The sequence below is a fragment of the Gobius niger genome (genome assembly GCF_951799975.1).
Source record: "Gobius niger genome assembly, chromosome: 6".
Classification (NCBI taxonomy): Eukaryota; Metazoa; Chordata; class Actinopteri; order Gobiiformes; family Gobiidae; genus Gobius; species Gobius niger.
The window spans coordinates 21,647,091-21,668,200 of NC_136857.1; the positions used below are offsets into that span (position 1 = coordinate 21,647,091).

At 41.7% G+C, this 21,110-nt stretch overlaps 1 protein-coding gene across 2 annotated transcripts; it reads right to left on the reverse strand.

The window, feature by feature from the left end:
* Positions 1–4,051: 4,051 nt before the first annotated feature.
* Positions 4,052–20,556, reverse strand: gripap1 (GRIP1 associated protein 1). 2 transcript variants are annotated; one of them, XM_079557589.1, is made up of 29 exons: positions 20,431–20,556; positions 18,513–18,579; positions 18,134–18,195; positions 18,031–18,057; positions 16,765–16,872; positions 16,432–16,594; positions 16,208–16,332; positions 16,093–16,132; positions 15,926–15,996; positions 15,792–15,839; positions 15,684–15,715; positions 15,458–15,505; positions 15,272–15,371; positions 15,092–15,169; positions 13,243–13,335; positions 12,596–12,730; positions 12,367–12,462; positions 12,198–12,308; positions 11,979–12,080; positions 11,614–11,727; positions 11,314–11,391; positions 9,199–9,294; positions 9,037–9,093; positions 8,745–8,841; positions 8,079–8,206; positions 7,292–7,408; positions 6,744–6,837; positions 4,823–4,998; positions 4,052–4,700 (listed from the first exon to the last, which is right to left on the reverse strand). In XM_079557589.1, the coding sequence occupies exons 1-29, from the start codon at positions 20,476–20,478 to the stop codon at positions 4,632–4,634; spliced, it is 2,580 nt and encodes an 859-aa protein (XP_079413715.1). In that variant the 5' UTR covers positions 20,479–20,556; the 3' UTR covers positions 4,052–4,631. The 2 variants fall into 2 exon arrangements, with proteins under 2 accessions (XP_079413715.1, XP_079413716.1); XM_079557590.1 differs by lacking the exon at positions 13,243–13,335.
* Between the last annotated feature and the right edge of the window lie 554 nt (positions 20,557–21,110).

Sequence of the window (21,110 nt, forward strand, 5' to 3'; positions counted from 1 at the left end):
AAATACATACAAAAGGTGACACAACACAGCAACAACGCGAGGAAAAAGATCAGTTTTGTGGGTCTTAGCTTTCAAATGTGGTGGTAAGAGGTTAACACACTACTTTATTGTACAACACTACTCTGGTGTATTCCTATTCAAGTACTTTATTGTTTATTTTGAAATTAAGGTAATATATTTTTGGTGGTTCTTTGTCCAGTTGCACACACACGCCCTGCTCTCCAAATAGCTTCTTTTGTGAATCCTTTGATGGAAATATTTACATTTTAAACAATGTCTTTGCTGCTCGCAGGGTGCCAGCATTAGTGGAGGCAGGGCACTGTACTTAACAGTGTGTGCTGTATTGGTAACAGAATAATGTGTTATGTAAGATATCGTGACAGCCGGAGCCCGTTGTGTGGTTTTAAATAAGCGTCAGAAATTAGCCCTTATCAATAAGAAATGAGCGTATAGAAGGTGCAGCATATAAGGGGACATTAAATATTGAGTGTGCTGCCTCGCTGACCTGTTTACCCGTGGTCGAGTCGAGTGAGGTGACAGAGCAGGAGCCGTGTTGGCTTTAGCTTCACAAAAAGCAGGAAGATAAAAACTGCTACTATGAGCTTGAGGCGGGTACGGGGCACTGCCTGGATCAGTTGGAGTTGCACTTTAGGAGTTTGAGGGGAGAGTTTATCCCCCTCACCTCACAAAAGGAATTTCTCATGTTCAGCTCTCATGTCAGGCCGTTCTGTTCGGCATCTGCAGGTTCCCATGTGGCAGGCCACCGTTTTTCCATACTGATATATGTTCTTACCTGAGCTTAGACGAGTTGATGCGTAACTGTCTGGCCCTCAGCCATGCAAAACGACCATGGAAGTTGTTAGCATTTAGCCTCTCCCAGTATATTCCTATAGCTCCAAACGGGGTGAAGTTACAAGTGACCAAGCTCTTCCACGGGCACAAAGACCAGACAGGTGCATATCAACCCGTTTAAGCTCAGGTAAGAACATATCTCAGTATGGACAAGCGGTGGCCTATTCCTTTAAAAACATGCATAAGAGCCATGGGCATCAGGCTTATGCTTATGGATTAATCCCAATCAGACAAAATGAAACAAATATATAAATCTGAAGAACACCTCGGCTTTTAAATGTTTGTATGGTATATTTTCCTTTGTCTGGTGTCCAATTGTCGAGTCCCTTCATAGTTGAGCCGTAACATTCATGAGCCTTTACACAATCCAAGTATAGCTACACAAAATTAAACATGTCAATTTTGTAATTTTCTAAGGCGTAATACACCTTAGGAGCTCTTCGACGTCCGTGCAGTAATGTGTTCGATGTTTTTGCGTGAGCGCACGCATAAAGACCAGACAGGTACGCATCAACTCGTCTAAGCTCAGGTAAGAACATATCTCAGTTTGGAAGAATGGTGGTCTATTCCTTTAAAAAACAACTGTTTTTTGCTCCGTGGTATCTCAGGTGGAAGTCAGCGCTGCTCTTGGATCAAACCAGTTTTTATTTTAATTCTCACTTCTGTCACTGTCGCTGGGAAATAACTCTAGTTTTTAAGTGCTTCCTTGGATAATTCTTGTCCCTGTGCTAGAAAAAAGTCCAAAAAAAGCCATGCATTACTAAAGTTTATAGTTACCATATTTGGCATTCGCTCATGTAAACAGGTAGTGTCCAAAGTGAAGCAGGGAAGACCATCCCCAAAATAAAAGGCACTAATTTCGATTCTACCTCTATTTTCCATCGCTCACTAAAAGTTTAGGTGAAGATTTGTTTTTTTTGTTGTGTATACAAGATACTCTGTGGTGGCAAAAATAAATGTACTCTACAACAACAAAAGGTCAGGTACTCTCAGCTTTAAGACATCCCACTCATCACCAATGGAGGCTTATTTTGGATGTGATTGAAGAAAGGCGCTCCGAGTTTGGGTATTTAGATCAGATTCAGTCCTTTTTGGATGATTGCAATTGTTATAGCCATAGTAGAACAACTCAAAGTCTAGATCAGTGGTTCTCAACCTGGGGGTCGGGAGACAAATTTGGGGGGTCACCAGATCATTTGGATAAAACATACATATTTTCATTTGCATATAATGTAATGTTTAATTGTAGCATGTGTTTGCTATTTTACCAGAGTGCAATTATTTGTTCGTAGTTTTATGAATTTTATTTCAGCTGTTTGTTTTTTAAGAATTATGTAGGCTTATGTTCCTATTTCTCACGATGTGACCTGGGCCCCCCGCCCGTCACAAACCCCTTTACCTGTTATAATGGGGGTCGCGGCTCCAAGAGGTTGAGAACCACTGGTCTAGATCATATGTTTTTCTGACCAGTAAGAAAATAATTCACATTAACAGCTATTTCATCCATCCATCCATTTTCTTCCACTTGTCCGTTGCCGGGTCGTGGAGGCAGCTGTTGCACCAGCCCCTATGGCTCCTCCTGCAGGTGGTGGGTCCACAGAAGGACGGCCTCATGGTTCTAACTGGGCCTGTTGGGTCTCTCATACAGCTATTTCATATCTTTTAAAATGATGATGATCTAACATTAAGTTTTAAAGAAACTTTTTCACAGTCTCACGTGGGAGAGGGGGGCGGTAAGGTCTACCTCCTGAAGATCCTCAGAGGGTTCAGACTAACTCCAGGTCTGGAGCAGGTTTAACGAGGTGGACCTGATTAAAACAGGGTTAATGAGAGAAACGACGCAGAGCCAAAGATTAATTAAAGCCAGAAAGATTAAGAACACAATAGAAAATTATAATTCAAAACTGAGGCAGTGGCTTTGATTTGTTTTATCAAGCTTGTAGTAATGTCCAGTGACAAACCACGATCCAGCATCATAAATGTAACTTCTCGAGCAGAAGGATGTGGCCTGGCGGAGCGCCTCGAGATAAACCAACACAGACAACAGATGAAGGTTGTGACAGATTTATTCAGTTACAATAATTAGCGTCATAATCATCTTCATAAATAATATTCAGCTGATTCTTCACACAGATACAGTCATGTGACCCGTCATGTGACAGCGTTATATACAAATCAACAGTCCTCAAATAAAACACTTTTAAAACAGAGGCAAACAGCAGAAAGAGCCGCCTGCAGCAATGAGACCAAGCCCAGTCAATACAGTTTCATACAGTCCCCAGCCATTAGACCGACAGCCAGACTTTATCAACAGAACAGTGCACGATAAGTTCATATTTAATCTCATATCAGTTTAGTTAAAACTAGTCCAGATGTCTCCACCGCAGAAACACAAGGGCACTTTAGGTTCACTTCTCGTTGATAAAGCCCAATTTCATTCCTATTCCTATTCTTTTTTTTTTTTTTTTTGCTGCAGGTTAAAACCGTTTGAGAAGCAGTTTAAGACAAAAAAAAAACAGCAGCAGAAAAATACAGACTTTGACAAAAACAAACAAACAAACAATCCTCTTCAAGCAGTTCACGCCAAACAAGATGACGGGGAATCAGAGGATGATAGAAAAATGCAAGTAGCAGGTTGAGTTACAGCGGATATGTATTTTTTTGAACAAATCTTGCCCGACGATCCGCACGACTTTCTTGTTGTACGCTTTTAAGAGAAAGTCACTCTGGTACTCTTGATTTACTCCATAGACCGAGAACAGTGTGGGGGCGGGCTTTTGCGATGAAACGTTCAAAATGATGCCTGCTTTTGGATACATTTCCTGCAACTGTACAGCTGTTCTTGAATGATATAAAACACAACAACTACAGTATATTTTCTTGATATATTAATGTATATTTGCTCCTTTATGTGGATGTAAACTACAGCTGTCTCCTCCTCTCATATTGCAGAAAATGAGCAGGCGCATACTCCCATTTCTGAGCCTGTTGGACGCACAATACCAGACTGACTTTCTCTTTTCTCCGTATACTTTACAATGGAACGGTTCTTCTGACTTGCAAGACAATAAAAAAAACAATTACAGTAAGAGAGTTGGGTTATCGGCATCGATTAACTGGAAATCCTATGTCACATTTGAGAAATAATGGACAAATCTTGTTTTTTTTTCTCCCTTTCAATCAATTACACCACTGTTAACAATTTGCTAGCACTTCGCTGCTCATGACAGGACAGGATATTTGCAGTTAAAGCCACCGCTAGCCCATTGGAGATGTTGTTGTAGAGGTGTCAGTTGTGTTCAGATTGTGATGTTAGATGGACCATAAAGAATACCAAAGAGTCTGGTGTGAACGGTTTTGAAGCGATACATTCAGTTGCAGGCTCCGTTCGCACTTTTACTTTAACTGACTGACACTTTGAACCTCAGGTGATGCTCAAGCCGCTTCTACAAGGACAGACATTTTCCCTAAGGGGCCCTCCAGCTCACCGTCTTTGGATTGTGGGAGGAAGAGGAGAAGAACCCCACAGTGACTCTGGCAAGACATGCACACTCCACTCAAAGAGATCAAGAGTCCACCCGACACATCCTCATCGAGACACGAGACCGGTTAACCTCTCCGCTAAAGTGCACCGCCTCATCATGTTAGTGTAGACATATATTCAAATGATACTTTCCTATTTACACGTCTCCCTCTCTCTCAAAGTGTGTGGACGGAGCCTGAGTTTAGTCCAAGTGAAATCCAGTTCATTACAGTTTATAAAATATGACGACAAAGACTCATCCTGAGGTCGAACTAGTGCCGTCTTTGCTGACAAGCATCAGCTCCTGAGACAGAACCTCCAGGTCCTAAAGAAGAAGAGAAGATAAACTTCAGAGTCAGATTTTTCCAAAACACCCCCCCCTACCCGGAGTCTGTTTCATTAATTTCTCCAAAGACCTGAGTAAACTTCTCCACGTGCTGACTGTACCTTCTGCAGGTGCATGTTCTTGGTCAGCTGCTCCTCCAACATGTTCTGGAGCTTCTTGTTCATCTCTCGGAGGTTGTCGTCTCCCGGCTTGACCAGGTCTCTCAGCACAGCGCCCAGTTTACCCCTGTCCGCGTGGGCCGCGACGTGAGGCACTCCGGAGCCCGAACTCGACACGTCTGGGGGAAAGGGATGGAGAGAAAAACGGGGAGCTGGGTTAGTTTGTTTTGTTAAAGATGAAACTAACCTTAAATACTGAACTGGATAGTTTTCCAAAATCATTCAAACATACCTTGAAGCTACAGTGCGAGGAAAATGTGAGTACACCCTTTGGAATTCTTACATTTCTGCTTAAATTGGTCATAAAATGTGGTCTGATCTTTACTAAAACAGTACAAGTAGTTAACGGTGTGTGCTTAAACTAATACCACCCAAACATTTACATTTTTATCATATTTTTACTGGCCATAACATGTAAACATTCACAGGACAAGGAAGAATAAGTGAGTACACCCTTGACTCAATAGCGGTTGACCCTCGGATAACTTCATACAGACGTTTCCTTGGCTCACACCTGAACATCTTTAGCCAAGGGGTGTACTCACTTATTCCACGCTGTCCTGTGAATGTTTTGATTTTATGGCCAATTAAAATATGATAAAATGTAAATGTTTGGGTGTTATTAGTTCAAGCAGATACAGTATACTAATTCTTGTGATTTAAATAAAGATCAGACCACATTTTAAGACCAATTTAGGCAAATGTAAGAAATTCCAAAGGGTGTACGCACTTTTTCCTCCTACTGTACAGCAAGTGTTAGAGCTGTACCGCAACCTTTCTTTGAGAGACGGTCCTCAACCCAGAGAATAGGGATGAGAAAGGCTCAGGGAAGTTATAATGAGAGGTTATTATAGAAATCAAAGGTTTTTCCTGTGAGGATGTGAAGGCATTACACTGGAGTAATACAGGGAATGTGAAAGAAATGTAAGGATTTAATATAGAGCTGGGTCTGAGAGGCAGAGGAGGGAGGGTTTCTGAGAGAAAACCATCTAAGCGTGAAATTAACAGACTAAAGGAGACACATACATGCAGTGGACACATGTAAAGAGGTTGCGGCAAAACTGCAGATACCGTAGTTTGAGGCTACAAGTCGAAGTCATATTTTTAAGGTTTGAATTACCCCAACAATTTGAATATACCAGCTGCACCCACAGGTAGTAGCTCGCGTTAGTCTGTAATCATTATAGAACACATTTTGGAGTAAAAAACGTCAGCCACTGTCTCCAATCCGTGAGCATTAACTCTTTCCTTTTGTACATTTTCTGAGTTCCACGACTTCTGGTTGTGACGGCGTGAGGTGTATGAGGCGTAGACAGCAGCAGCCGGGCACAGCTCAGAATATTCTGTTTGTCTGATGTTATATTTATCTCTGGCGTTGAGTCCTGTTTTTAATAATAGCCGTGGATTATTACCTCCCACTCGGCGTCTTCATCGCCTCGGTTTGAAATGAGAAGTCTTCTGACACAGCCTAATCACGGCGTGGAACAGAGAGTGACGCGCGGAGGAGACTGTCAAATGTGCTCACGCGAGTTACAGTTTCTAGTGAACTCATCGAGATGTTATAGTCAGTTGTGTAAAAAAAAAAACAATAACAGTGACACACAGGAATATTAAGGCAGCATGAGTGGGTTAAGTGTCTTGGCCAAAGACACAGTGTCGGCGCACAATGCTAGTGGCAGTGATCAAAAGATGTCTCTACCAAGTGCGCTACTGCAGTCAGAGACAACTAACAACTGTACGACCAAAGAAAAACACACAGAGTTTACAGACCAAATTTCACCTTTTGTGAGTATCCGACAAAAAAGGCCTTCTAGTCTACCTTTTAAAATAATAAACATAAATGCAGTGCAGAGTGATGTCTCACCTCTGCGACTGTCCATGACGTACGTCTCGATAATCGCACTCTTTTTACAGATGTCTTCAGCCATCGATGAGCAGCTCACCTCCAGATGTTTCACCTGAAAAACAGAATTCAGACATCAGCACAAACTCACACCTCTGGACAGTTCAGCTTTCAATCAAAACTTATGTTTTTCTCACTAGTCACATGGTCATATGGATCTACAGCAGAATTTTTACACCGGATGACCTTCCTGTTGTAACAAGCTACACAGAGAGTGAGAAATGGGGGTTAAGTATCTCACCCAGGGACATGACAGCTCGGGATGGGTTCAAACCCTCCCTGACAAATGCCATTTAAAATGTAAAGACTAGTGTAATCCTATTCTAATCACCAAGAGGTAAAATTCTAATGTATCCAAATGTGATCATATAAATGGATAGATTCAAATTAGAATTACAACTCCAACACAGTCTGACTGCAGCTCGGAGTATTTTTTTTCCCACCTTTTGGAGGAAAGAAAAGGTAAAAACTTCACACGTTTTTGCTTGTAAAATCCTTTCCAATAGTACCTTCTCCTCCAGCATCCACTTCTCCTGCTGCACCTCGGCCAGCCTCTGGAACAGCTCTCCCACCTCGTCATCAGAGAGATCGGCCGGGCGCTGGGACTGAGGGCTGCCTCCTCCAGACTGCGACACATTCACAATTTACATAAACATTTACATGTGATATTCCATATTACACCTTCAGACACGTGTAGAGCGTTTATAACACACAAAAGGACACATTGAAACTACAGCACATTCAAGCGAACAACCAGCTACAGTCGAGTGTCGAGTCTGTAAAGCTAGTGAATTACTTATTTATGACTTGGTTATAAAAATGCCCTGTTTAGTGTTTTCTGTGACGTAGTTCTTGGGGAAACGGCAGAACTCGTGCCCCGTCTTGTTCACGTGGCGCTAAATAAAGCCAAAAAACATCCAATTTGACAAAAGCAGTTCAGATCTATTCACAGACTCTCTATCAATAGAACCACAAAGAGACGGGAGTAAATATAGACGCCGTTCTAAAAATAAAGCTCACACGTCCAGAACCGAGGCGAGGTGTGAGACCCAAACACGTGTACGCAAACGGCCGCACGTTTACATTACAACCAGGATATAGAACACTCGACTCTCAGTACAGCAAGAGCACTACTGCATGTTATTTCCAGCTATTCCGTCATCTGTCTCAGTGATCCAGAAGGTCTGTGGTAATTCAGTGGTAGATTGTAATGCCTTCTGTCTGGTTATTTGTATGTTAGCTTGCATTTAGCTTTGACTGTTCCGTGTCTTCTCGATTGGTCGGTTGAAGCCCGACCTTGCTCTGATTGCTCGGTTGCTCCTTCATCATGTCTTTGAAGGAGAAGGAGGACACGGAAGAGGAGTCTCCGGTCTGTTGGGTTCGACTGGGACTGTGGATCTCCGAGAGGTTCAGCTCCTCCAGACCTGGAAAATGACACACAAATGACACACTATAAGTCGCTCCGGAGTACAAGTCGCACCAGCCTTGGCAACTACCTGGGCATGGAGGCGTAACTGCACCGTTTACATGCCTCTCCCAGCAGCCCTTTGTTCAAGTTCTTATTTGTGAACTCGGTCCTCTCACTGTGGCCATCGCGCTTTTAACCCGCGATTAGCTTTTTTTCTTTTTTTCTTCATTGCAGTAAAAGTAACATCTGCTTTTCGTCAGTCCCTCACAAGGTTCTCACTCACTCCAAACTTTCTTTCTGCTCCTCCATTACTGTTTTCTTTTTTTTTTAGCTTTCAACGGCACAGGAGTAGCAGATACTGGAGCCTAGAGCGCCCTCTAGCCTCTGTCAGTATGAAAATAACAAACGGGAAATTATATTGTTTGATATATAAATCGCAACCCCAGCCAAACTATGAAAAAAAGTGTGAGCGTATTGGCAGATAGTTGCAGGGTCAGATTAGGATTTGATTTTATTTCGTCGCTAACGCCCAGCCCTGTAATGGCTGCCGTTACCTGCAGTTCTTGTTTTGGTGAGGATGTCCTGCAGTCTCTCCTGGAGTTTGTCTGCTCTTTTCCTCTCGAGCTGCAGCTGTCGCTTCAGGTCTTTCAACTGCAGACAAGAAATGTATTATTACTATTCCAATAACACAACAATAACAATACCCTGACATTTGCAAATATTCAGTCTTGGTCTAAATGGAGTCTAACTCAGGATAGAACTGTCTGGATTGAAATAGGTTTACGCAAACAAATCAAAACATCACTTTGAGTAACTTTCCTATACTAAGTGCTAGTTTAAACTCACCGCAGCACTTCCCTTCTTCTCCAGAATCCTCTGTCCATCCACAACGTCTTTGATCTCCTAAAAGTTATATACATCAATAAAAAACTTCTATATTTGTCTACTTGTGTCTGTATTCAGGTGTTAACTCTCATAGTGTCATTTTGTTTTGCATCATCCTGTCACCTGTCGGAGTTTGACAATCGTCTGGTTGAGTTCATCCCTTTGTTTCTCCATCTCCAGGAGCTGCTGCTGCACCTGCTCCAGGTCGGACTCTTTCGACTAAAAACACATGCAAAGATGGATAAATAATCAATACTTCCTGCAAGACATTAGAGTGCGGTCTTAACTGAAGGGGAAGATGATGTTTAAGCAAAATCTTTCATTCTCATTAGCCGCATTACAGGAATACGAAGCGAAGCATGATTTTTGCTTTTGACGACTGCAGCAATCGCACCCCTTTCCCCTTCTGCAGTTTGTAAGTCTCTCTGTCCCTCTGTGTGCCCCCTAATCTGGTCGTGTTAAATGATTATTAAATTAGAGTTGGTCTGTATTAATCCTGGAGCTGATTAATTATAGACAGTGGAGTTCCCTTTAGACTCAGATAAGGGCAGAACAGACGCCACCGCAGCTCATCTCTGGCTGTGGTTCAAAACTGGAAGGCAATGCACCGAGATGTTTGAGAAACTACTTCGCATTATCTTTATTACCGTATTTTCTATAAACTATAAGTCGCTCCGGAGAATAAGCCGCACCAGCAACTCCCTGGGCATGGAGGCGTAACTGCACCGTTGACAAGCCTCTTCCAGCATCACGTTGTTCCAGCACCCATTGACAAACTCGTTCCTCTAGCTGTGGCCATTTCGCTTTTAGCCTGCGATTAGCTTTTTTTGATTTCTTCATTGCAGTAAGAGTAACCTCCGCTTTTCGCCAGTCCCTCACAAGTTTCTCGCTCACTCCACATTTTCTTTCTGCTGCTCAAGTACCAGTTTTATATCTGCAGTGGTACAAGGAGTAGCAAATACTGGCACACAAGCCTAGAGTACCCTCTAGCGGCTGTCAGTGTGAAATCAACAAACATTGTGGGATATATTTTATATATAAGTCGCACCTGAGTATAAGTCGCACTATGAAAAAAGTGCACTTATAGTCCGGAAAATATGGTACTGTTATTTATTTGCTTGGGACGCATATCCACGTGCAGCATCCCGGATAATAGCAATCGTCATGCGATGCAAAAGAAAAGAAAACAGCTGCTAACTTCACCCATCTGCGCAGATACAATGTGCACTTCACAATCCGCAAAGATATTTTTGTGTTCTTTATCAGATTGCAGACAACAATTACCCATTTTAGGCAACAGTGGTTTAATTTGGGACTCTTTTCTTTGCTAAATGAATCATTGGTATTAAGCGGCTGTGGTCTTTATCTCCGCCCTGTGTTTATTGAATGGACATTATCTCTTTGAGGGGGAAGTGAGTGTGAAAAGTTAATTACACTCCGACTCTCATTAACAGCAGGTCACCAGTTTAACAGGGGTCTCGCTCCGCTGTCTGCAGACACACTCAAGGCACGTTGCACAAAGCGGACTGAGGAAGAAGGTTTAAGATTGCTTTAGTCCTAGTTCGGGGTATTGTTGAGACCATGTTGTGATTAAGTCTGTCGTTTCCATAGAGATAGAGTCTGTTTTTTTGATCAGAAGGTGTCTGATAAAAGCTGGCCGTGGTTCAAACTCACTCCCACATGGAACAACAGTCAACTCTTCATAAAACAGCATTCATCTGATCAACAAACGGCTTACATATATCAAATGGCTTTTCTGATGGCTGCATTTTGGGTCTTAATATGTAATAGAAAAGACTTGCCAATACAGGGTTTACACAGGCAGAAGCGAGTCGAATTGAATGCCCGAATACTACATTTTAATGCTACAAATGCAGAAAGAATCGGTGCATGTTTCATTTCTTAAGATTTGCAAACATTACATCAAACAGAGGAAAGAGAATTGGACACATTGGGAAACTCTTTTGAGCAAAGAAAATGTGGTAAATTGAATCTGTTTTAGACCATAATTTTTGTATTTTTATTAAACCTCTACAGTACAAAATGTTCTGCAATATCATAAATTTCCAATAAATTCAGATTTAATGCCAGTTTGAATCCAGTTTAATGCTTTTTAATGACATTTAAGGCTTTGATTTTGGCACAAATCATTTAATGCTTTGTGCCTTAAATGAAAACCCTGTAATATAGCATGTTGTTATTTATAATTTGCAGAGATTGTGGGGTGTTTGGAGTTACCTGCATCTGCTCAGAGTGGCCTTTCTGCAGTTTGTCGGTCTGTTCCTGATGTTCAAGAATCTTCTGCTCCAAGTTTTCCTATGAAACATATCAGTGGTTAAAAACAATAAAATATGAAGCACAACAGGTCTAAAGAGGACCAAACTATTTCTCTTCTTATTGTATCCCTATAGTCAACTGTTTCAGTGGCATCTGAAACTAATCTGCATGGAAAAACACCCAACTTTAAAATGGGGACACAGCCCGACTTTTAGTTCTGTTGACTGTGTGTTTGTTGGTATGATAATAGTGCGTTTGAACCTCAGCCTCTTTGAGTCTCCTCTCGAACCAGCCTTTGGTGCCCTCCATGGACAGGACTTGGTTCTGCAGCTCCTCCACCTTCAGCACCAGCCCCTCCAGCTCTTTGGTTTTAGCCTGGAAAAACAAGGAAGAGTCAATCCCAGGGAAGTACACAATAGACCAAGGTTCAATGCACGATATCAGGACTAATCAGAATGTTAAATGCCACAATAATAATATGGTAAGAACACATTTAAATCTAATATTGTGAAAAAGCAGTGTTTCCTCTGACATTTTGACTGCGTGACAATTAGGCCAGAGTACACAAACCAAAGTGAGGTTCTTAAAATGTCCAGTCATTATTCGGGGTGGTAGTGCAGTAGTACCTTCTCCTCTCTGAGCTGCTGCCGTATCTCCTCCTCAGACCTGTTCTTGTCTTCATGCAGTCCTCGGAGTTCTTTCTCATAGCGAGCTCTCACCGCTAAAACCTAAACAAGATCACATTGAACTACATTGTTTACAAATTTTAAAACAACCAGCAAAACAAGCCTCTTACTTTAAAGAAATAACCATCACTTTAATTCTACAGTATTTAAGTGTCCCACCTCCTTCTCATGCTGTAGTTTGAGGTCCGACAGCGCCTCCTTGTGGTCAGATTTCTCCTGGTTCAGCTGAATGGCCATTTCGTCCAACATGGATTTCCTTTTCTCAGCAGTCTGTAAATCAAATAAATATTAGCTCCACGTGGATTAGACCTATTATAGCACTATGTACCTTTTTGGCCTCATCGAGTTCCCGTAGGAGTTTGTCCTTCTCATGTCCCTCTTCTGTGAGCTGCTCGAGAAGCTTCCTGCTCGCAAAACTAGATTCCTAAAATACATGTAAAAAATAAGTAATGATTTACAGTATTAAACAAAAGATAAACAGTAAGGACTATTCTGTTCAATAAATTAAAAAAAATACTTATCTTGAGTCATTTACTTCCGAGATTTGCTTTTTGTACCTGTAACTGTGACTGTAGGTCGTCTTTCTGGGCCAGTAAACGCTCGCTCTCCACTCTTTTCTGCTGCAGCTCGCTCGACAGCACGTCCTGCTGTTCACGCAGCAGGTTCATCTCCTGGGTCTTTGCCGTCTGGATCTGATTATGAAGAGAAATGTCTTATCAATGTATCCACTGTGTCATTTCAACATAGACGTTAAGACTGACGCAGACTAGGAAACTGAAAAAAGCAGAACAGACGAGGGTCAGGAGAAGCTGTGACGGTCTTTTCCCTGTGCAGGGAAACTAAATGGTTTAAGTTAACTCTATGACTAGATGCTACCACATTTGATTAATAAAGTACGGGTTCTCTCAAATATCCATTTACCTGCTCTAGAGCACACAGGTGAGTCCTCAGACCACAGTATTCCTGAAACAGTCACTGCAGCTTAGTATTATTTATACTAGTATGTACATTTTAGAGGCCCCAAAAGTCTCCATCATGTCTTGTGATCAAGTCTCTAAAACTACAACACTAAGCTAATCAGATCACCATATTGTATCCTGAGTTTCATTACTAATCTAGGGCACTGTATTCATGTTGCTACCACTTCTAGAACTAGGCATTTTTTGTGTGACGCTTGTACAATGCGCTGTATTCATGGCGTTACCTGTTCCAGCGCAGCCAGGCTGGTTCTCAAAGCATCATTCTCTTGAAGCATGTGATCCACCTGCTCCTGACTCACCGCGCTCTGATTGGCCACCTGAGCCACAGGTGAGGGGCAGGTGAGGGGCAGGTATCGCACGCAGAGGCAAGAGGAGAGAGAGGAGCGGAAGCGGAGGCAGAGAGAGGAAGGAGAGGGGAAAAGCAGGTTTACAAAACATAGAGAACACCAAATGCACAAGTCTGAAGCAAGAATGAGTTGGCTGAAGGGATGCTCGGATGGCTTATTTTTTGGATCGGTAAAGTGCATTCCTCTGAGCCAAGACGTTCTGGCATTCACCACAGAAGCATACAATATGGTTTGGCATAGAGCAGGAAAAAAAGAAAATGTTTCACTATTGAACCTTTAGCAAAAGCCACGCCCCCTTAAGAAATGTATGGCTCAAGAAGCTCAAGAAGTGGAGTATAACCAATGGCCCCTGGCTGCCCTGCTTTTTGACCACAAACGTGGGGGCCGCCATTGCTCCGCCGTTGCTGTAGTACCTCCATATCGCCGCTAGGCCCCCATTGAAAAGCATTGGACTTTAGACACGTTAAAAACTACTTTAAAGCCTGGTTTCAATTGTTTCAACACTAGACTAGGCTAGATATTCCTCCTGAGATAACGCTGGGTTAATCACAATATATGAAACCAGGCTGGTTTTCGTAATATGATTTTTTGAAATCTCGTACTTAATGAGGCTCGGACTGTTAGCATTGGAGCAGCACGAGCTACACGTCACGCAAGGGCCGAGTCTACGGTGAAGATCCCGCCCGTATGTCCTTTTTAGGAACATGCTTCGTCAGAGCTGGGGAGGGGGAGTCTGTAAATCCTCCATCAATTCCCCCACAGCCGTGGTCATTCTGGTAAACGGGGAGGAGTGAGCATAAGACGTCCATTTTTTCTACAGTCTATGAGTATAACCCGTCTTTAAGGGGGGAAAGGGTATGTTAGTGACTCTTTTTGGTGCATTACCAGCATGATATCCTTCAGATCGAGGTAAGTGGGTTGCAATGTGCAGTGCAGGAATATATTAAAAAATATGCAATGAAAGGTGCACTACAACTATTGAGGCTAAAGCACCAGTGTGATAGGAAATCAGAAAATATCCCTAGAGCTTCCTTAAATTTGACCAGCACCGTCATGTAAACAAGCTATGCTCTTACACTACCGGGTAAGTTCTCTTCTTTTATTAGTCTAGAAAACATGACTGTTATTGTTAAGTTGCCTCGCTTGCACAACCTACAGAAACAGAGAGTGTACTTTTTAAATATGAAAGTTACGACTTCCTCATTCTCACAGCCTGTGACCACTCAGGCTTAAGCCCACAGTGTCCAACACCAAACCTTTCCGGTTAGTCTGGGGTAGGCGTAAGTCTCAGATTTAACATGAGACGTGTGAGCAGTGGCTGACAAACTGGAGACGACCTCTTACCACGGGGGTTGTGCTTAAAAAGTAAGACGAACGGTAAATAACTATTAGCTTGGCTCAAAGGTTAGCAGCCTGTTTTTTTCAGTTCGGCTTTGAAAGCCCCGCTCAATTCTTTCTTTGGGAGGATATCCGGAGGATGTCTTGTAGCAACGGTTGCTATGAGGTGTGATTGGACAGTGAGCGCTTTGGGGCGGGGTTTTGCGAAAGGTCAATTCTCAAGCTACAAGTTTTTAACCAATTTCAGCACCTGCTTTACCTGGATTCTACACTGTGATAGATCAGTTTATAATAAACACTTGAAGCGTTAAATCCTGTAACATTAACTTTTACCTAATCGCAGCTGTGATAATGTGATTGGTTTAGAGTTTGATTGGTAATTCAGTACCTGATCTCTGAGCGCATGCAGGGCCACCTCATGTTCCTTGTCTTTGCTCTGGAGCTGCTCTCTCAGCTCTGACACCAACTGGAACACGCACAACACATGTCAGTTATGAGATAAAGACACAATGAACCATGAACAAGTGCCGTCATGCTAATTATTGTTGCAGTTCTGTGCAGATCTCACCTGATTGGCTGAGAGGAAGTCTGTTTGTATCTTATGTATCCTGGAATTTAGAGCCTTCATTTCTTCTTCTTTCCTCTGGTTGATCTCATCTATCTTTGTCCTGAAAACATAATACATTTTACAATATAATCAACTTGAACTGAACTTGAACAAACAATACATTTTCCTAAAATTGCCATTTCTAACCTGCTGTCGTTGTACAGAGTCTCCTTCTCTCCCTGTAACCGCTGGAAACTGCACAAAAAATAATGGATGCAATGGATGTTTTAGAAATTCTGCATGACACAACGTTACATTAGCTGCCACTGCTTTTAGTGTTAGTTTTTTCATAAGAGAGTACTCTCAATTCATTGTGTTATAGCTCATACATACATTGGGCCTTCACTTTACACAAAAAATATCAAATAAATACCTCTCCTGTTTCTTCTTTAGTTTATCTGTGAGCTAAACGAAAAGAAAACAGAAAAAAAAGGTTTAGATTTAAAAGATAACACAATTCAAGCCAGAAAAAGTCATTTACCTTTGCAACTTCCTCCTGTAGTTTAGACGTTTCTGTGTGTTTGGACGACTGGATGAAAGGAAACAACATGGGATATATAAACACATATATTGTGCATGAAAAGGGTGTAAAGCAATGAATGTTAATAATCTTACTTCCACAGATTTGAGTTGTTCCCTGAGCAGCCTCTGAGCCTCTTTCTCTGTGTTTAGGGACAGCTCCAGCTCTGGAAAAAAGAGAGCAGCTTAAATAAACTACCACCAACATCACATAAGGCAGATTACTCTTGTTCGCATGTGGCCCAAATGGAAAATAAACTCACCACGAAGCCGTTTGTCTGTCTGTTCAAACTGGTCTGAAGTCTGGAAAATAAAAACACAGAGATAGTAGTTTGACGAGCTCTGCACTAGCTGTTTTTGTGATTGGCCAGCTCTCACCTGTTCTGGTCTGTGATTGGCTGTTGGCTCCTCCTCTTTAGTGGCATGACCGACTCCGTTTGTGTTTGATGCTTCTCCGTCGGCTGCTGTTCGGTTCTGTTCTCTGTCAAGTTGGTCTTGTAGAGCTGTATGTCAAAGAAAGAATGGCAGGTTCATAACAGATTATAAATGTCCTGTTTCTGAAACTGTCATTTCTTTAAAAAAGCTTCCAATATTGAGCTCACCTGTTATTTTCTTGTGCAGGGAGGCGTTCTCAGCTTGTAGTTGCAGCAGGTCATCGCTGCCTGTAGGTAGCGCCGTGGAAGATGCGGGGCTTGTGTCTGAGGGTCCGCTTCCTTCTTTCAGAGCCTTGTTCTCCTGTTCCAGCTGTTCGATCTGTGTGCACAGCTGGAATGACAAAAAAGACAACTCACTTTTTCTCACCCAGCATGATCACGCTAAATACAGCACATGCCTCATCATCTCTGACAAAAGTCAACCTAGCTCAGAGAGAAAATAGCGATGAAGCTCAAGGGTTGAACTAAACCAGAGCACAGTTTAGAGACAGTTTACAGCACCTTGGACAGCTCTGTCATCAGAGTGGAGTTCTGGAGTCTGAAGTCTTCCTCCTGACTGTGGAGTTTGGACTGGAGCATCTCATTCTCCCCCAGTAGAGCTTCTACCTCCTGCAATACACATAATAATAAATCATTTTAAAAGGTCCTAAATCATGCTTTATTCTGGCTTTTTAAAAGCAGAATTAAGTAACTCATGCCCCTAGAGGCCATAAGCACCACTGCAGGTGTAGTAGCATGTTGCGTTGTTTTTATTTACTCATTTCTTGTCCATAAGAACGACTACACCGACAGAAAAGACAAAGGGAGAGTGGGATATTGTACATTGTACCACAACCCAATTACACAATGGAGATCATTTCTGTCACTCAAACTTGGCTGTAAATACTCCTAAGTGGCGCTAGGCCGCAGTTAGCTTTGCCTGTTAGCCTGTTAGCTTCTTCTTTGTGATTCCATTAGTGTGTATTGCGCCTCCGAGTCGGAGCAGGGAAAGTTGCAAGTGTGGTTTTCTGGCCAGAGACACCAGGGGGCGATGAAAGACCCCCCCAATCATCCCATCAATACTTGTATTACCCCCAGAGGGACTACGGAAAGGATTTATGAAGGTATACACGTTATTTAGTTCTGCTTTAATCACCCTTGATATCGGCCTTGATATTTTTGTAGTGCAACTTAAAATAACAGGTGTCCAAATAATATGCCTATGTTTAAGCACCATGATGAATGCAGTTATACTTTATGTCAGCAGAGTCCCCACTATCTGTGTCACTAACTGAAAATACTTAAATAAAATAAACGTCCTTCAATTGCTGCTTCACTGAAATAAATCCTGATTATTACTTACAACAAATGATATCCATCTAACTAACTAATAATTACAAAAGGATTAAAATGGCTTAAAGTGATCGAAAATACATCTGGTAATGGTTTGCTTGTTGCTGTATGTGTCATTATACATGAACTGTGCTAATTTAGTGATTACTCAGGTGATCGGTTTCTCTGATCTTATAAACATAGACAAAGGAGGGATTGTATTAAATATGTAAAATTTGGGATTCAACAAAATATTTCATTCGTGGTATTCAAATAGTAGAATGTGCATTTTCATAAGAAATACCCCAGATATGCCCTGATCACAGTTAAAGACTACAGGGCAATAGGATCATGTGGTATTCATTAGTTATGATGTCATTCACTTTCCATGTATAAAGCCTGACATCGTGCACTATAGGTGACATTTCAGGTGACATTCAGATGCGTCAAACTCACCTGAGCCTTTTTGCTTTTGGTCACTGCCTGAAATCGAAAACAATAAAGCAGACATCAATATATGCATCATCAGAAAGAAAGAAAATCAGGACTTTTGTCCTACCTTCTGAGCTTTCACAAAGTCTTTCTCCAGAGCCGTACTTTTCTGTCGGAGACCGTTCAGCTCTGAAACACGAAATAAATTCAATTCAGTTTCTCTCAAATTACTGACAAGCGTCAAAACTAAAACTTACATGAACATAATCTATCTAATTCACATTAAAAATCAACTCCCAAAGTGTTTTCTGTCGTAGCATGCAGTAATGGTGTAACAGAGGCGTTGGTGGTCATATTTATGTGTTGCTTATATTTAACTCCCCATGGGTTCAGAGTCGAGCCCACAGACAGAACAGCAGCAGGCATTGGCATAAGCAAGGATCACACAGCGTCTCTGTGGGTGAGCAGCAAACTCCTCACATGCTGGAAGAGGGGTGTTACTGTACCTGCGGAGTTCTTCCTCAGATCATCTGAGAGCTGGTAATTCTGTGTCCTCAGCTCCAGCAGCTGTGCCTTAAAGACACAAAAAGCATAATCACAACTGAGAGTCTGAAACATTCAGAAAACCAACTGCAGACAGAGGTGGTGGATAGATGTAAAGCATGCAGTACTAGTGATGAGCGAAAAGAGCCGTGGTACCAACACATGCATCAAGCACAGAAAGCAACACCTCAGCCGAGTGTGTGTCATTAAAGAAAGTAAAGGGAGCGCCTATAATCGGGGCAAATGTGCTCGATTACTGCAAAAAGCAAAAGTTGGGTTTGTTTTTTACTCTTTTAAATCTTGTTCAGTAACTTCATTTTGGAATTGCTGCATCACTGATACTTTATTGTAGTCTCTCAATTATGTGTTTATTCTCATAATGTGAGTGCAGTTTCATGAATCTTCCAGATTTATCCCCCTCAGCTGGTTAAACAAGCTCATTCATGACAATCTGGTTCACATTTCTGAATGAGAATAAATGAGCCATATTTTTCAGGCTTAATTTTTCACCCCCAGATGCCGTTTATACCAACGCTGTGTGATGCAGCGTGACACAAACTCCTTTTGTTTAGTCAGCGTGCAAATTATAGTTTGTGAAAAGTGTAGGAGATTTATACACTTTTAACATCCAGTGCCACCCAAGAAAATATGCATCCAAGAATCCCAGAGAAACAAAAGTAACAGAATGTTGCCAATACTGAAGTAAATATAGACCAGGACCACATATGAATCGGACTCCAGCTCTTCAAATCAATTCCACATGTAGACCTTATCAATCAATTTTCAGGTAATGGTGTGGGGGAATTTGCACAACATTCTTTACAATTACTGAATTCCTCTACCCTGGCACTCACTTGCACTTCAGTCATCAGATACAAAATCACATATTTCAGATACCTAAAGTCCAGAGACATTACAGCTGAAATCCTTATCAACCTGCAAGCTTATGGGTCTAGGATATGAGTGCACAAACAGAGGATATAGAAGGAAGGACATGGAAATTGTTATTCTTGGGTAGCAACAACAGTCTTTAAATTGTTGTTGTTTTTTTCCTCACAGTAAAACATCTGAATCAAATCAAAATAAAACCATTCAGCTGTCCAATAATGCAAACTTAATTGGTGAAAATAGAGTTATAATAGGGTCAAAGGGCAAGTTTACTGCACTGTTATAAAGAAATTATGCAGTAAAACATGTCTCAGAAGAAAAAAAATATCTGCAACACCACACTTTAACATCAGAAATGTGGGTTTGTTCCATATGAGCAAGGCCCAGGCGGACTAACGTTGTAATGAGCTGGAGTCAAGGGGAAAATATTATATTTGAGAGACAGGACATAAACAGCAGTTAGCACATTAGCATTTTTTTAACGCGCATATGTAAACATAAGATATGAATTAGCAGTGTATTTTATTCACACAGCCCCCAAATGATGCGGTGGATGCTGTAATGGAGCAGTGCAGCAAACCCCGTGACTATCATCTGGGCAGAAGCTGGTGCGGACTGTTAGCCTCAGGACATACAAAATAAATAACGGCTAGCATAGGGGAGCTAACGAGGAAGAACGCGATGGTTATAATGATTTATTACACTAAAACAGCAAAGGGAACACCACGCAATGAATAAGACGCACATTTATAGATGTTGTCTATTTAATAAGACCACCAGTATAATGATCAAGCATGAATTTTAGTAATAAATCAGGTTTAAAATAAGCTAACCACAGAAATGGTTACCCTTCGCTTCATTTCACTACTGAAGGGGTTAGCACGGAGCTAACAGGCGTCTCACCTGACTTTCCGCTCTGACAACAGTTTCTAGAAAAGCGACAGTGACATGAAAGGTGATGTCAGATAAAGGGATTTCAGTGGAGATTGTTACCTGCATCCGGTGGAACTCCTCCTCGGATAAAGCCTGCGACAGAGCCATGTTTATGCGCGGAGCTAGCTCGCAGGCTAAAGCTAGCAGCGGAGAGCAGAGAGCGCAGAGAGCAGCAGCGGACAGACGTCTCACTCTGAGCGAGACTCAGAAACCCAGAGAGGAACAGTGATTAAACATTGAAGAAGGGCGGTGTAAGGTGTCGGTCCAAGTAGCCTGTGACGCAAACATGTTCAAGTCTTAATGTTGTTAATGTTGCCTAAATCTGGTTGTGAATAGAAAACTTACTATAGGTTTACAACTCAGCCTTAAAGATATTTTGTTTGGTATTCATCAAAAAAATCTCCCCCCAAATAAACTTTTTATTATGAATTTAATGTAATGGCCAAGCATCATATCCATCATATCATCGCAGATAGAACCATCTACGGAAACCTAAAAAAGAAAAATAATATGAAAAGTTACATAATGCACCTTTAAAGAGCTCAGTTTCAACTTATATAGTCAATGGTCAGGTGTACTCACTGGAGATGATTATGAGGGTGGTGACTAAACCAGGTCTACACCAACATTTATCCTGGACTAAGTCTATGGATGCTTTGAACAATCAATTTGTACAGATTTCAGAGTTGTCTCCAGTTGTCTTTGCTTCCTGATAAGAGTGAAATGTCACAGAACTGACG